At 41.1% G+C, this 16,356-nt stretch overlaps 1 protein-coding gene across 4 annotated transcripts in view; it reads right to left on the reverse strand.

The window, feature by feature from the left end:
* HERC4 (HECT and RLD domain containing E3 ubiquitin protein ligase 4) overlaps nt 1–16,356 on the reverse strand; it is an 89,208-nt gene that overhangs the window by 53,280 nt on the left and 19,572 nt on the right. For all 4 annotated transcript variants that reach the window (XM_029060286.2, XM_029060284.2, XM_029060285.2 and 1 more), the window contains exon 3: nt 3,570–3,729. In XM_029060286.2, coding sequence (XP_028916119.1) covers nt 3,570–3,729 — 160 coding nt within the window. The remainder of the gene's footprint in view (nt 1–3,569; nt 3,730–16,356) is intronic.

Below are 16,356 nucleotides of genomic sequence, written 5' to 3' on the forward strand. Positions count from 1 at the left end.
CATATTAAAGAAGATAAAAAGGCTGGTTTTATCTACAGTGAAATGTTTTAGTCTGACATTTTGGAAGTACTTTTGTTTCTTAGCAAAATACTATTTAAAACAACCTTTAGCTTTATTACCAAGTATAATTTTATCTCCACTATTTCTATCATTTTCATTCCATAATTTGTCAGTTCCATTTAAATGGGACTAAAAATTAATGAGTCGATAGCTTCAACATACTGAGCTGCAAAGCTAAACAAGCTGCCTGAGCTAGGCTACTATCAAGAGATCAACAGAGCTCTGGGAATCCTCTTTGTCGCTGAGCTGTTGCTGCAGAACCAACAACCCTCCTTGGTTTACAAGGACTGACCATCTGGTAAGGGTGGATGGATTGAGCATAGACTTAGTTTAATAAAGGAAAAAATGTAAGACCTGCTGCAAGAGAAATAGTCACTAATTTTAAGAATAGTTAAAAATAGGAAATTTGAGTTCAGCTAAATCAATACTTTTTTGCCCTTTCCAATCAGTACCCTACTCTCCTTTCATAAGCTTACTGGGCGGCTAATATAATTAAGGGGGTATCTAATTACATAGCCTGTCAACTCTATCACCGTTTTCCTAACCCTGTTTCTACCTTTGAATATGTAATTTTTTTTGGACTGAAGTATCATTGGAAAACATAAAGTTAAAAGAGAAATGTGCACTAAACTGTTACCCAAACTACACCTGAAATTAATTTCAATTTAGTTTCAATCCACCCTTACCAGATGGTCACTCCCTGTAAACCAAGGAGTGTTGTTGGTTCTGCAACAACAGTTCAATAACACATAGGATTCCCAGAGCTCTGTTGATGTCTCTTGGGACTCCTGCAGCTTGTTTAGCTTTATAGCTCTGTATGATGAAGCTATCAACTCATTAACTGATCCTTTTAACCTGATAACTATTACTAAGCTAGAAGAGTGGAGAAGCACTGTGACCTACCGAATAGGGCATAGGCCTCGGAGTCAGAAGGACCTGGCTTCTAAACCCAGTTCTGCCACTTGTCTTCTGTGTGATCTTGGGCAAGTCACTTCACTTCTCTGTGACTCAGTTCCCTCAACTCTAAAATGGGGATTAAGAACTGTGAGCCCCATGTGGGACATGGACTGTGTCCAACCTTATATTCGTTCAATCGTATTTATTGAACGCTTACCCTCTGCAGAGCACTGTACTAAGCACTCACCTACCCCAGTGCTTAGTACAGTGCCTGGCACATAGTAAGCGCTTAACAGATATCATGAAAAGAAAGTTTCAAAGCAGCAGAATTTCTACCACTGTTGTCTATACTATGTTACTGTCCAAGCAGTTGGAAAAGAACCAGGAAGAGACACTTCCAATTTAAAGTATTCTTATTCTGAAAATATGAATAGCATTTTACTATTGAAATGGACAATGGATATCACCTATAAACTCTGTGATTGTGATTATGGTGCTTATTTTCCTTCATTTTAAGGTCCTATCAACAAGTGAAACATACTAATGCATGAATAAAGAATGGTTCATCTACAGAAGACTCAATAATACTATATAATAGGGAAATAATCCCCAGAACAACTGTGAGTTGAAGAAAAATAAGGATGCACGGGTATTTTATTAATTGGTAAATTTAATATTAAAATTGGGGGGGGGGTCCCTTTTCTTTCAATGAGCAAGCACTGTGCCCTCATGGAAAGAGCACAGACCTCAGAGTCAGAGAACCTGGGTTCTAATCCTGGCTCCACCACTCTCCTGTAGTGTGACCCTGGGCAAGTCACTTAACTTCTCTGAACTTCAGTTACCTCATCCGTAAAATGGGAATTAAATCCCACTTCCGCCTACTTAGATTAAGAGCCTCATGAGGGACAGGGATTGTATCCAACTCAATTATCCTGTATCTACCCTAGTGATTAGTACTGTGGTTGGCATATATGATAATAATGTTGGTATTTGTTAAGCGCTTACTCTGTGCCAAGCACTGTTCTAAGCGCTGGGGTAGATACAGGGTAATCAGGTTGTCCCACATGCGGCTCACAGTCTTAATCCCCATTTTACAGATGAGGGAACTGGGAAATGGAGAAGTTAAGTGGCTTGCCCATAGTCACACAGCTGACAAGTGGCAGAGCCGAGAATCGATATAGGCCACGCTGCATATATCAGTGGTTGAGAAGCAGTGTGGCTTAGTGGAAAGAGCCCGAGCTTGGGAGTGGGTTCGAATCCTGGCTCTGCCACTTGTCAGCTGTGTGACTGTGGGCAAGTCACTTAACTTCTCTGTGCCTCAGATACCTCATCTGTAAAATGGAGATGAAGACTGTGAGCCCCACGTGGGACAACCTGATTACCCTGTATCTATCCCAGCACTTAGAACAGTGCTCTGCACATAGTAAGCACTTAACAAATACCAACATTATTATATAGTGAGCACTTAAAAACTACCATAACTATTGTCAGAATTATTAGAAAAGAAACTTACAATATTCTAAAATTGAAAGCAAAAGGGAGGGTATAGTTGCTCTTTAGCTAAGATTGTTAATTCACTCCCTGCTATCTTGAGTTAGAGTACTGTAACAGACATCCAGGACCCAAGAGTTCAGTTCAGTGCTCTGCACACAATAATCATTCAACAAATACCACTGACTGATTGATCCAGCCCAGTTCCTGACCGCATCCAACACACTGCTGGCTGAGGCAACAGAATGTCAAATCAGAAACGATCCAAAACCCACCTGAGATGGCCCTGTGAGCCCGTTATTGGGCAGGGATTGTCTCCATCTGTTGCCAAATTGTCCATTCCAAGTGTTTAGTATACTGCTCTGCACAAAGTAAGTGCTCGATATATATTATTGAATGAATGGCCCAGAGTTCACCTCCTGGGGATGCTGCAATGCACACGAAGTGGCTCCAAAGTCTGCTTGGCTCAATAACCTAAGGGTAACCTTACACATACCTCAGAGCCAAACTCCAGGAGTTCTGCACTACAGTTGGTTTGGTGGCTCCAAAGCCACAGAATGATTTTCACAGTGGGGAGAGGGAGTTCCAGGCAGGCTAGCTAGGTCCATGCCCAGTCAGGTTGGCTTTCACATCAGCCCAACCTAACTCCCAGGAACTCGAGGTCCTATAGGATGGATGAGCCCACTGGGTCCTCACAGGGCTTGACCTTGACCAAGCGGCTGCAGAAAGTTGGGGATGTATAATCAAGTGGGACATAAACAGTGTGTATTTATAGGGGGTGGGTGGGGAGGTGGGAAGACTGGTAGCTTTGTGCATGTTTGACACGATTTTCCGGATGACTACAGGTAGACCTAGGCCAAACACAGTGGGGATAAACATGTTAGAGCTTTTTGTATCATGCATTCAACACTGTACACTTATTACTTGCTATATTAAGAAGCTATTAACTAAACTGTCAGGAACAATCAAATGAAAGGAAAAAATAATTACAGGTTTCTACAGTCACCATTTATTTTCCTTACAGGATGTGTAGCAAAGGAAGAACAGTTAAAATTGTCATTTTCATATGTCTTACAACAAACATCAATACCGACAGACTTCTTTTTGGTCTCCTTTGTTACCTGGGCACTCTGATACACTCCTCTGTTCCTGGCAGGCCAAGCTGTCCATCAGTATCAAGACCCCATGCATACACCTGACCCTTGTCATTTAATGCTAGCGTATGAGCGTCTCCACATGAAACAGCTACAATATTTTGGGCATCCAGGGCAACAACCTGCTCTACAAAAACCAAGAAGGAAAGAAATTTAAGTTCCAGTTTTGTACTTAAAAGTAAATCAAACCCTCCAATTTAAATCACTTTGAATTAGGCTCAGTGCTTTATGTACGACGAATTCATCCTAAGAAATCACTTTTCAAATCATTTTGAAGACGTATCCCCACTCTGTACATAAGAACACTCCTCTCTCACATAAAATTATCTCATTACATTAATATAGGTTGCATAGGACATCATATCTAGTTAAGACTGCCTAAATAAATACTCTTTATATATGGGGATACAGTCTTATGTGAACATTACATGACTTTTCATCTGACTGAGGAGGGGCATAGTAACACCAAAAAAAATCCATTTGACCTTTATGGAGCAACTATTCATAGTACATCCCGTTAAGAAAAATAACAGGCCTAATACAATCCCCCAATATAGGCCAATCAAAGAAGTTTAAAAACCAGGTGCAACTCTCTAAACTATGGCCATTTTCTTTGGTTCTCTAACAGCATATAAAGCATTCAGAATAAGCAGGGATCTTACTTCATTTTTGACTCACCTTGAGTCAGAAATTGAATACCCCCCGTTTTCCTATAATGACAGTATTGCACTTGTCCCCCACCATTAAGAAAAACTGACATCACCCTTTATACAAATGGATGACCATTCTCCAATTGCCTAATAGGATTCTAAAATCATGTGTTCTGAGAAAATTGATTGCAATCAGTCCATATTCATTCCACTTGGGCAAGCTCCGAGAATTCAATTTGTTAAATGACAAAATCACCAACAACAGATAAGACTGGTTAAATACAAGTGTTTTTAATCATGTCACTGATAAAACAGCAAAGGAGGAGTAATAGCATTTATTAAGCCCTCACTGTGTGCACAGCTCTGGGAAAGAATACCCAAATGGGAATCAAACATGCTCCCCCGTCCCTCGAGGGGCTCACAATCTCAAGATAGAACAGGAAGAATAAACTGCAGTTTAATTTAAAAAGGATTTTTGGTCTTGTCTTTGAATGTTTCCTGGAAATACCCATTTACAAGTTGCTTATTTTTAAAATCATAATGAAATTTTGAAAACAAACTCTTGCAGTCAAACACTGGGTGCGTGAAGGAAAACAAATTGTATGTGCTATATTAGTGCACCTTTTAAAATCAAAACACAATTCTGCTAAAAGTTAACTTCAGAAAGTAGTTTCCAGTAAATAGATATGAATACACCTGATTTTGTCCCAACTCACTGGGTAAACAGAAGAGTGGAAGTGGATTATATAAAAGGAATATTATAAAATGATCCTGTTTTTAACTAAAAAAATGACTACTAGTACAACCTGATGATAAACATAACAGTACTGAATTGTGCCTCGACTGCTTACGAGTGTAATGCTCTTTATGCAATAATAAATTATGATTCATTATATGAAGTTTAAAAACAATGAATTGAATAATGCTGACTTCACAATATATAAATTCACAGTTATTCAAAAGTCATGCATTGGCATTGCAAACACAGAGAAAATATGTGTCACTTACTATTTAATGTTTTTTCTACACTATTAAATATTGAAACACATCATGACCTAGTGGCTAGAGCATTGGCCTGGGAGTTAGAGGACCTGGGTTCTAATCCCAACTCCACCACTTGCCTGCTGTGTGACCACGGACATGTCACTTCACTTCTCTATGCCTCAGTCACCTCATCTGTAAAATGGGGATTAAGAGTCAAACCAGGCAAGCATTTCTAGAACTCAGAGAGAGTCAGTGTCATTCTCCAGTTCTTTTTAAATGAAATTTCTCACATGGAGGGGGTAAAAGATTTTGCAAAATCTGACTGTCATCTGTTTTCAGGTGAAGAGTAAGCAACATAAGTTCCTGGGGAATAAAAATCAAGAAGAAAAAATTCAAAAATGGAGGGCCTTTCATATAGCGTACAATTTAGTAACTCCTAAAAAAAAAATGTATTTACACTACTCAGGCCCTAACCCTGAAAACTAATGGAACAAAGAATTGAAACGCAAGAACTCAGATGGGAATTATAACTGGGGGAACTGTCAAGATGGAGAAATATAAATAGTAGAGTCCCCCAGAATTCTGATTGCTTTGCCAACATTGACTTCACTAACACTGTCCTCTCCCAGTTCTCTTTATCTTTCATTTTCAGTCTTTCTTTGGCCTTTTGTTCTCAGTCTCCTTTGCAGAGTCTTCTGCCTCCCACCCTCTAACAATGGAGGTGTCTCACGGCTCAGTTCTGGGTCCCCTTCTACTCTCCATCTAGACCCACTAACTCCCAAATCAACCCCTCCAACCCCGACCTCTCCTTCTCCGCAAGCTCACATTTCCTCATGCCTTCAACACATCTCTACTTGGATATCCCGCTGACCTCTCCAACTTAACATTTCCAAAACAGAGCTCCTCATCTTCCCACCCAAGCCCTTTCCTCTTCCTGACTTTCCTATCACTGTGGACAACACCATCACCACCTTCGTCTCATAAGCAAATTATCTTGGTACTATCCTTGACTGGTCTCTCAACACGCATGTCAAATTCTATCTTCACAACATCCACCCTTTTCTCTCTAGCCCCACTACTACTATGCTGATATAAACACGAATCATATCCCACCTTGATGACTACACCAGCCTCCTCGCTGACCTCCGTGCCTCATCTCTCCCCAGTTCAGCCTATATTTGACTCTGTTCTCTGGATCGTTGGTTGTTTTTTTCTGAAAAACCATTCAGTCCATATCTCCCCATTCCTCAAAAAACTTCAGAAGTTGCCCATCCACTTCTGCATAAAACTTTCTTTACCATAAGCTTCAGGCCGCTCAATCAGTTCTCTCCTTCTTACTTACTTTCTACCTCGCTGATCTCCTACGACAATCCAATCTGCACATTCTGCTCCTCTAACACCAATGTACTACCGTACCTCTTTCTTGACTATCCCACCATAGATCCTGGGTCCACATTCTCCCTTGGGCTGGAACTTCCTCACCCTTCATATTCCCCCCTTCTAGACTGTGAGCCTGTTGTTGGGTAGGGATTGTCTCTACCTGTTGCCATATTATACTTTTCAAGTGCTTAGTAGAGTGCTCTGTACACAGGAAGTGCTCAATAAATATGACTGAATAAATCTGACAGAACCACCCTCTTCTCATCTGCAAAACCCTTCTAAAATCACATCTCCTCCAAGAGGACTTCCCAGCCTAAATCCCTTTATTTCCCCTACCTTCCCTCCATTTTGTCTCAACTATGCACTTGGCCTTAACCACTTTGATATCCACTCCGGCCCCACGGCACTTATGTACAATTCCTTACCCTCTATTTCCCCTAACTATAATTTATCTTAACATCTGTAGACTATGAGCTCTTTGTGGGCAGGGATCGCATCTAGCAACTCTATTGTATTTTCCCAAATATTTAGTACAGTACCCTGCACACATAAATGTTCAATAAATACCACTGATGATCGTCCCATAAATGATCTGGGAGTGTTCAGGGAAATCTTCCCCAAATTTGCAGATGTCATTAGCTCTTCTGGGAAGTGAAGTGACATGAAAATTAAAATTACTCTAGGAAGACTGAGTGAGTGGGCTGAAAAAGGGCAGATAAACTTCAGTGTGACCAAGTGCGGGAAAGTCGGCTATGGAAAAATATTCCAAATTACACCTCAGAACTATTCCTAGTGGAGCTGTTAATCATGACTCAGTAAACATCTCCAAGCCACTATTGACTGTTTTTTAAGTCATCAAATCAATGTGCTGCAACTATATTGTCAGAAAGTGGACAAGAAACAAAAATAATAAAACAGAAGAGTTGTGCCATCATATAAAATGCTAACAAGTCCACGCCATGAGTATTTCTGCAGTTCTGGCCATCTCATTTTAGGAAGGACATCATATAGCTAGAGAAGACTCAGAGAAAGGTAACCGAGATAATTAGGGGAATACGAGGACAGATTGAAAAAACTAAGGTTCTTCCGTCTCTAAAGATGTAGACTGAGAAAAGACATGACTGAAGTCTACAAAGGTGCCATCAGAGTGAACCTACAATTTGTTCACCAAAACCCACAACCCCTCGGCAGGAGGACGTCAAATGAAACTTAAGGTTGGTAGGGTCAAAAGAAACAGAAGGTAAAACTTCTTCACACAGAAGACGATTAATGTGCAGATTCAGTTCTGACAGGAAACTGTACTTTAAGAAAATATTTGTAGGTTCAGAAGGTTAGCTTAATTCACAGAGGAGCGATCCATAATAGATTACTAGAGGAGAAGTAGGATTGTAGAGAAGAAAAAAGTTAAGAATAATAAATCCCTAATCACAATCTTTTTGACCCGCTTAGAGACAATATACTGAGTGGGATGGAACACCGAACTGACCCAGTAACCTGATGAAAGAAAATAGCAGCTCAGGAAAATACTATCCTCTACAAAACTATGCCTCTTAATGATTCTCAGCTCCTTTAATCTTCACTATTCAAAGACTTGGAAAAAGAATAATTCAGGTTTACAGCATTCCTATCAGACAAGTCATTATTACTACCCCCCTTTTTTTTTTAAACAGATGAATAGAGAAAGTTGCCCAAGACAACTAATGATTCACTTGCAGACCTGAAATTTGAATTCAAAAGTTCCTGACTACTTTAAAAATCAGACCAAGGTTTCCTTTAAAAATAAAAGGACAAAAGCTAGTAGGTGTGAAACCTATAGAGATAATACAATAAGAGCAGCAAAGCCACACGTTCATTTATTCTTGACAGCCTTTAAAAAACAAAGTAAAATATTTGGCCGTGAAAATTCTCTCTCTCCTAAATCCAAGTCTTCACAACCAACAGCGTAATGTATTGAATTTAGTAGTGGCACCTAAACAGCTAACCCAGGCCTTCTCCCCATTCCTCTTCCAGTCTTCTGAGCCCAATTCACCTGCCCTTTTGATAACCCGAAGGAAGAAGTTGAAACATGTTATGTGAACAGGGTGGATAAGAGCAGACCTATTAAGCTCCCTGTTTAACTTCACAAACACCAAATCACACATACCTATTAGTCATCTCCAGCATTTATATATTTATAACCTCTCCTAGCACTTATGCATATATCTGTATGATTGATCGTTCACTCAATTTATTCTGATTACCCTATCTGTAAACATTTTTATGCCTGTCTTCCCCATTACAAGCCAAGCTCCTTGAGGCAGGGAATGGGCCTCATGCTTCCATTGTACTTTCTAAAATACTTACAGTACGTTGCACTCAGTAAGCAAATAACAATAATATTCATAATAACAAAAATAAATAAGTTAAGCACCTACTATGTGCCAAGTATGCAACTAAGCACTGGGGTAGATATGAAATAATTGGGTCGGACAGAGTCCCCTGACCTACACAGGGCTCAACCAATAAACACTTTTAACTAATACTATTACACAATCCTCTTCTTTTTTCCATCAGTGATGGGGACTAGGTCAGACAAGGCACTGTCAAGTTGATGAACGTCTGATAATGGTCAAAACTGGTAGCCACAAGAGTTCAGAGCTCAACCTATACAATGGATAATTCTGAACACCGATCCTTGCATTTCTCCTACATCTGGGGTGTAGCATACGTCATGTCTGCTAAACCATACTGAAGGCTAAAACCACACTATAATTATGGAAGGGCCATTTTTCACACAGATTTCTACCTTGATCGAAGAGTGTATATTTCAACTATGGTTGAAATAGTGTTGTTTTCACCTCAATATCTCCTCATCTGTCTGTGTGGCCACAGAAGGCCCGAACAGCTACTGTACCACAAGCAAAGCCAGCAGAAGATATGGTTTAATGAAACCACACAACCCAACCTTAAACAATGTTGGATGGATGTGCCCTGCTGATAAGTGTGAGGCATATTGTGTAGGAAACACCCACTGGCCATGCCCATTGTCTACATCTGTACACTGTGGAATCCCAAAAACATAATGTAAGTGGTTTCAGATGAAATTAAATAAGGAATGGTTAGGCATGTTTCGTTCAACTAGGCAAGTACAATGTAAAAAATAAAAAAAATCACATATGGGAACCTATTATGTGAGAAATGCCTTACTTTCCTAAACTCGGGGGGCAAATAAATCCCTCCCTAGGAGGCTCAAATTGGAAATAGTGGTTAAAAGAGGATATAATGGAAAGAAGCAGCACTGCCTAGTAGATAGAGCAAAGGCCTGGGAGTCCAAAGGACCTGGGTTCTAATTCTGACTCAGCCACCTGTCTGTTCTGTGACCTTGGGCTAGTCACTTTGCTTCTCTGTGCCTAAATTACCTCATCTGGAAAATGGGGATTAAGACTCTGAGCCCCATGTGGGACAGGTACTGTGTCCAACCAGATAAGCTGGAATCTACCTCTGCTCAGTACAGTGTCTGGCACATAGTAAAGACTTAGATATTTTTTTTAAAAAAAAGCCAGGGTGTTGGGGAAAATGATAACTAGGTGTTAAGGCGGTAGAAAGAGCAATGGTGATATCTACCATGGACTTTGAAGTCTCTGACAAAGGGAACCTTGGGGAGTCTAAATCTAGTGCGGAAGAGAACGTTTAAGTGGCCATTCACATATCTAGCTCCAGTACAGACAAGGCATTTAGAAACGAGGTGTTCCTGGTTGAGCAAAGCCCTCAATTGGACAGTGAGTCAAAGAGGGAGTGTCAAAAAATAAAAAAACAAAGCACCAAACGTTGCAAATGACAGCTGCGGTTGATCTTTTCTGTGCATCACACAGGAGGGGTGTTGTTCCCACAGTTTTCAGAGACCTTACCAAAGCATTCAACACGATCAGCAGATCTGGAATCTGGAAACTACTAAACAAGTTTTGACGGCCCTGAAAAGCACGTTGGATCCAGAGACCGTTTCTGATGACATGGCTTGTGTGTTTAGAGCCCAAGGGCAACCTGTCTGAGCCTCACTGCCAGGGAAGTAAAGCAGGTATGTGTAGTGGGCCCAATCCTGTTCAACTTGTTTTAGGCAGCCACGCTGGGGGATGCAAACAAGAGACCTAGATAAAGGTGTCAGAAGATGCCCTTGTATTCTTGGAAAACTCTCTCAGCAGACTAAAAGCATCATTCATAACCCTCGAAACAGTCATTCCAGAATTACTGTACACAGGTGATTAGATGATTGCACCTTAGAGGCCCACTCCTAGGAAGATATGTAATTGATTGTAAACCAGTTCACCCAATCGACCAGGTGCTATGGGCTGATGATATATTTAAAGAAAACTAGGGTGATGTTTCAGCCTGCACCTGGTGAGTCATTCACACAACTAAAAAGATAAACTGGCAGTACTGAGCTAAAAGCTAAGAGTGAATTCTGCTATCTAGGCAGCACGCAGATCAACGTTGCAATGATATATATAGCATGGCCTAGTGGATAGCACAAGGGTCTGGGAGTCAGAGGACTTGGGTTCTAATTCTGGCTCTTGTCTGCTGCATGACCTTGGGCATGCTACTTCACGGCTCTGGGTCTCAGTTATCTCATCTGTAAAACGGGAATTAAGACTGGGAGTCCCATGTGGGACACGGACTGTGTCCGACCTGATGATCTTGTATCTACCCCAGCACTAAGAACAGTTACTAGCACATAGTAAACACTTAACAAATACCATAAAAAAAAGTAAAGTGAATCAAGAAGGCCAACAGATCCTTTGGGAGACTGTCAAAAGGAGGCAGCATGGATCAGTCTACAGACTGAACTAAAGCTATAGCTGCAGTATCGTCCAACTTTCTCTGTGACTGTGACACCTGGGCCATAGACACAGATGCCACATCTGGCTACTTAAGCAATTCAAACAGGAGCGGTAATAGGCCACATTCAATATCAAAACACAGGACAAGATCACAAACAATGACACTGAGAAGCAGCATGGCCTAGTAATAGTACGGACCTCATAGTGGGAGGAACTGGGTCTAATTATGAACTGTACTAATTACGAGCTTACTGTGTGCAGAGCACTATACTAAACACTTGGGAGAGTACAATATAACCGAGTTGATAGGCAGGGTCCCAGACCACAAGGAGAATCTTGGCTCTGGTACCAGCCTGAGCGACCTTGGGCAAGTCAGGTAGCTTCTCTGGACCTCAGTTTCCTCCTCTGTAAAATGGGACTTATATACATATTTTCCCTCCTTTGACTGTAAGTCTGATGAGGGACAGGGACTATGTCTAAACAAATTATCTTGTATCAACCCCAGTGCTTAGTACTTAGTAAGTGCTTAAGTATGATTTTTGGAAAAAATGAAATTCTGGAACATAGGCCAGTCTCCTAGCATCAAAGCTATACTCACCAGAGTACAGCTTTATTGAGTAAGACATGTGAGCAGAATGAAAAAGTGACAACGGGGTACCCAAACAGATGCTGTTCGAAGAGCAGAAACTGGGAAACGAAAAGCAAGGAGGACAGAGGAAACATGTTACAGACATGATAGAACACATCTAATACTAATTATAGTATTTGTTAAGCGCTTACTATGTGCCAGGCATTGTACTAAGCACCAGAGTGGATACAAGCAAATCGGGTTGGACACAGTCTTTGTCCCATGTGGAGCTCAGTCTCAATCCCCATTTTACAGATGAGGTAACTGCGGCATAGAGAAGTAAAGTGACTTGCCCAAGGTCACACTGCAGAACACTGGTGGAGCCGGAATTAGAACCCAGGGCCTTCTGACTCCCAGGTCTGTGCTCTATCCACTGCGTCATGCCACTTCTCTAGAGGGCAATGCTGCATCCTAGCCGACAATTCAGTCAGTTGCCCAGTACAGACCACTGGGGTGCACTGCCATCAAGGCTCCGAGCCCCATGCAAGATACAAGCTAATTAGGTTGGACCTAACCCAGCGCTTAGAACAGCATTTAACACATTTTAAGGGCTTAACCAATACCATCAAAAAAGAAGAGTCGCTTTTTTAGGGAAAGAGACAAGGAAAAAGAGAAACCAGCAACTGGCACTAAAAACACAATATGGGGCAATCTTTCTGTGAGTCCAATTTGGCCAGGAGAGTGAATTTCACATTAGCCTTTTTGGTGGGACAGGTAAGCTTTACCATCATTTTGTGAAGTTATGTAAATTATGTATGCATACACTCATTTTGCCCTGCGTATTAACACTTGAGGAGGATAGTGTGAAAATCTGCACCAGAGTAAAAAGGGAAGAAAATCAGTGTGCGTTAACTAAAGATTATCAGTAAACGAAAAGCCAGCTCATATCAATGGTATTTACTGAGTGCTGACTGCGTGCGGAGGACCTGAAACAGTACAACAGAGCAGGTAGACATAATCCCTGCCCACAAAGAGCTTACAGCAAACACACATTAAAATCAATTACTTACACGGGAAATGGGATGGTGTAGGGATAAATACTTTGGTTCGCCTTCTAGTTTGGCGTATGTCTAAAACGTCCATGGTGTGACATTTTGACTACACTGTGTCCACAAAAAGGCTGCTCTTTATTTTGCTGTCATTTGTTGTTTGCACACCTAGTGTTATTTTCACTTTAGCCTCCTTGACTCATGCTTCTTACAAAGCTTCTCCTCTAAAGGAGCCATTCCTTCACAGTGGACTACCTGGGGACGGTGACTTCAGTTTTCAGCTGAGATACGGCTCTGAATCACTGTATCCTTAAAACGTTTCTTCTTTCCTCCATGCTTTCCATTTTCCAATTTAAGCTCACCCCAAAGTAGCTGTTTGAATATCCTGCTGTCATCCATTCTCCTTACGTGTCCCACTCAGTCCAGATGTATTAAGGAGCAGACGCTAGGAATGCTAGGAATCTGACTTCATCCTAAAACTTTGGTTTGTGTGATACTGCCTTGCTCTCTGATGCTGAGCATAGCCTCTGACTGACACTGTTGAAACCGCTTACGGAATCAGATTTGGCAACTCTTGGGAATCCAGATCTCGCAGCTGAAGAACTGTGAAGGATTTCAGCACTTCAGCTCTGCAGGCTTGTAGTTTAATCTGAAGATGAATACCATGCTGCTACTAAACAGACTTCCAAAGGATGTACTGGCCTTGATTCAATGTTTTACTCCCTTGCCTGTTGTCAGGCAGTTGGTCAATGTGCTGCAAAGGCAACTAATTTCTGGGGCAACAGTTCAGCTCTGCTTTGCCAATAAGGATTTTTGGAAGTGTTGGGTGGTTACCCTGTTCCCAGCTAATATATTACATCAGTTTTCTCTAGGCTTATTGTCAGCCCAGAATACCTGGCTGATTCAGCAAAGCAGTTCACAATCACTGTATACCTTCTGGGGTGTGTGCAGTCATCTTTAAACAGCAATTCTTGAGTCATTACCTCTAAGACTACGGCTGATGTTCCAAGTCTGTTGAGTTGGAAAAGTATTTGCTCACAGACACAGCCTTTGCTGTAGTGTCACTGCTGCCAGCTCTGTCAAGCTGCTAGGAACAAGCTAAAGGAAGGAGGTGAGGAGTTTAGAGTGAAAGGCTGATCCTAGAGTGGCGCTATCAAACTGCTGGAAAATCCAAGAGAAAATGGACTCCACGATACAACCACTTTTTTGAGGAACATGATCTGGCTAAATTGTGGGGTACACAGTAAAACTGATTCTTCCTCCTATGAACCAAAATCTCCACTATTATGACATGGTATTTGCAAAACAGGGTAGTCAAACTCTCGCTTAATATAATTCACAAAACTGTCTAAAAGGCAGATATGCAAGCAGAAAAATTTAAAACTATGTGGTCTAGAACAAAGTGTGCTAACTGGAAATGAGTCAGGCCCAGAGACAATCAATGAGTGAAAATAGGACTGCTAAAGAATCATATTTAAGGTAGTTAATACCTACCAAAAAGGATACCTAGAAGTATTTTTACCATGTCTACCAACTGTTATATTGTATGCTCCCAAGTGCTTAGTACAGTGCTCTGTACACAATAAGTGCCCAATAAATAATAATAATGGCATTTGTCCAGCGCTTACTATGTGCCAAGCACTATTCTAAGCACTGGTGTAGATTCAAGGTAATCAGGCTGTCCCACGTGGGGCTCATGGTCTTAATCCCCATTTTACAGATGAGGTAACTGAGGTCCAGAGAAGTTAAGTGACTTGCCCAAAGTCACACAATTGACAAGTTGCAGAGGCGGGATTAGAACCCTTGACCTCTGACTCCCAAGCCCGTGCTTTTCCACTAAGCCACACTGCTTCTCCAGTACCATAAATACCATTAATTAACAGAATTCAGAGGTGGGGAAAATGGGCAGAAATGAACACAGCCCTCAAATTTAAAGAAGAAAAGTATAGATAGGAAACTGAAACGGTAGTTTGCTTATCTGGAAACAATACAGAAAGCATTTTAAGGGAAAGCATATGAAGCTGGGTGCATATGTCCGTGAGTTATTTCCAAAAGGCTGGAAGGCTAGAACAAAGGCCTCGAAAACATGTAAAATCCTTCATTTTCTTTGTGTGGTAAGATTAAAAAGAAAAATATGCCTTTGTTTTCCACCATGGAAATCATCCTGTGGAAGCACATTTAAAGTCCAAGTACTTTTCTCCAACATTTTGCCACCTCATTTTACCCTTGTAATCCTGTACTCCTTAACTACTTGGAAAATTTCATCTTTGTATTAAGATAAGACCACACCTATATCTTTGTGCATTTCCTATCACTTCCTCACCAGTGTCAAAATCTGATTTGAGACAATCTTGGATATCTATAGCAAAAGGTGCCTAGCAACCTGAAAAACTCCACAACTTCAGTAGATTTTGGATAGCCCAAGGTCCCAATATTCTCAGTTCCACAGCAAGATACATTTAAATAGTTAGAAAGCTAACTTCTTTTCCCTAAAAGCAATATTTGTTTCACCTCTAAAATTCTTCCAACAAAATTAGTTATCCCTTTTACTCTCAGGCCAATAATCAGAGGTAGAGGAACAGAATGTAGCTAGATGGCAATGAAAAACTGAGGGAAATTATCTACCCAGCCTTCCTCCCTCTCCCCTGCCACCCCACTCCCTTGAAAAAGTATTTTCTTTACTTCTGAAACCCAGATGCTTCTTCATACTGATAAGCTTTTCCCATTGAGTTTGACCTCCTTTTAGAAAAATACTCTTCTCTTTAGTTCTATCCTAAATACTTCTAAATGGGACTGAGAGACTCATTCAAACATATTTATTGAGCGCTTACTGTGTGCAGAGCCCTGTACTAAGCAACTGGAAAGTACAATTCAGCAACAAAGAGAGACAATCCCTACCCAAGAGAGGGTTCACAGTCTAGATGTCCCCAGCCCCCACAACACCATCGTCCAAAACTTGTTTTCAGCCCACCTATTTGCCCCCAATAGCTGGATCAGACCAGAAGAATTGTGTCAATGTAAGTACTGACAGCTTCCATACCCTGTCCCTCCCACTTCTATTTCCTGTAGGGAGGCCAGTCAATCAATAATATTTATTGCACTCATTGTGCAGAGAGCACTGAACTAAGCACTTGGGAGAGTATAACAGAATAGGTAGACATGATCCCTGCCCTTGAGGAGTTTACAACCTAGCCAATAAAAAGGGCAGAGAAAAGCGGAGTTATGAACCAAAGAAAGGACCACAACTGAGCTAAGTAGGCTAGGTTGCTTCTGGCATAATAGTAATTCAACAAGGTGAGTGACCTTACT

Source organism: Ornithorhynchus anatinus, chromosome 3 (assembly GCF_004115215.2).
Source record: "Ornithorhynchus anatinus isolate Pmale09 chromosome 3, mOrnAna1.pri.v4, whole genome shotgun sequence".
Taxonomy (NCBI): Eukaryota; Metazoa; Chordata; class Mammalia; order Monotremata; family Ornithorhynchidae; genus Ornithorhynchus; species Ornithorhynchus anatinus.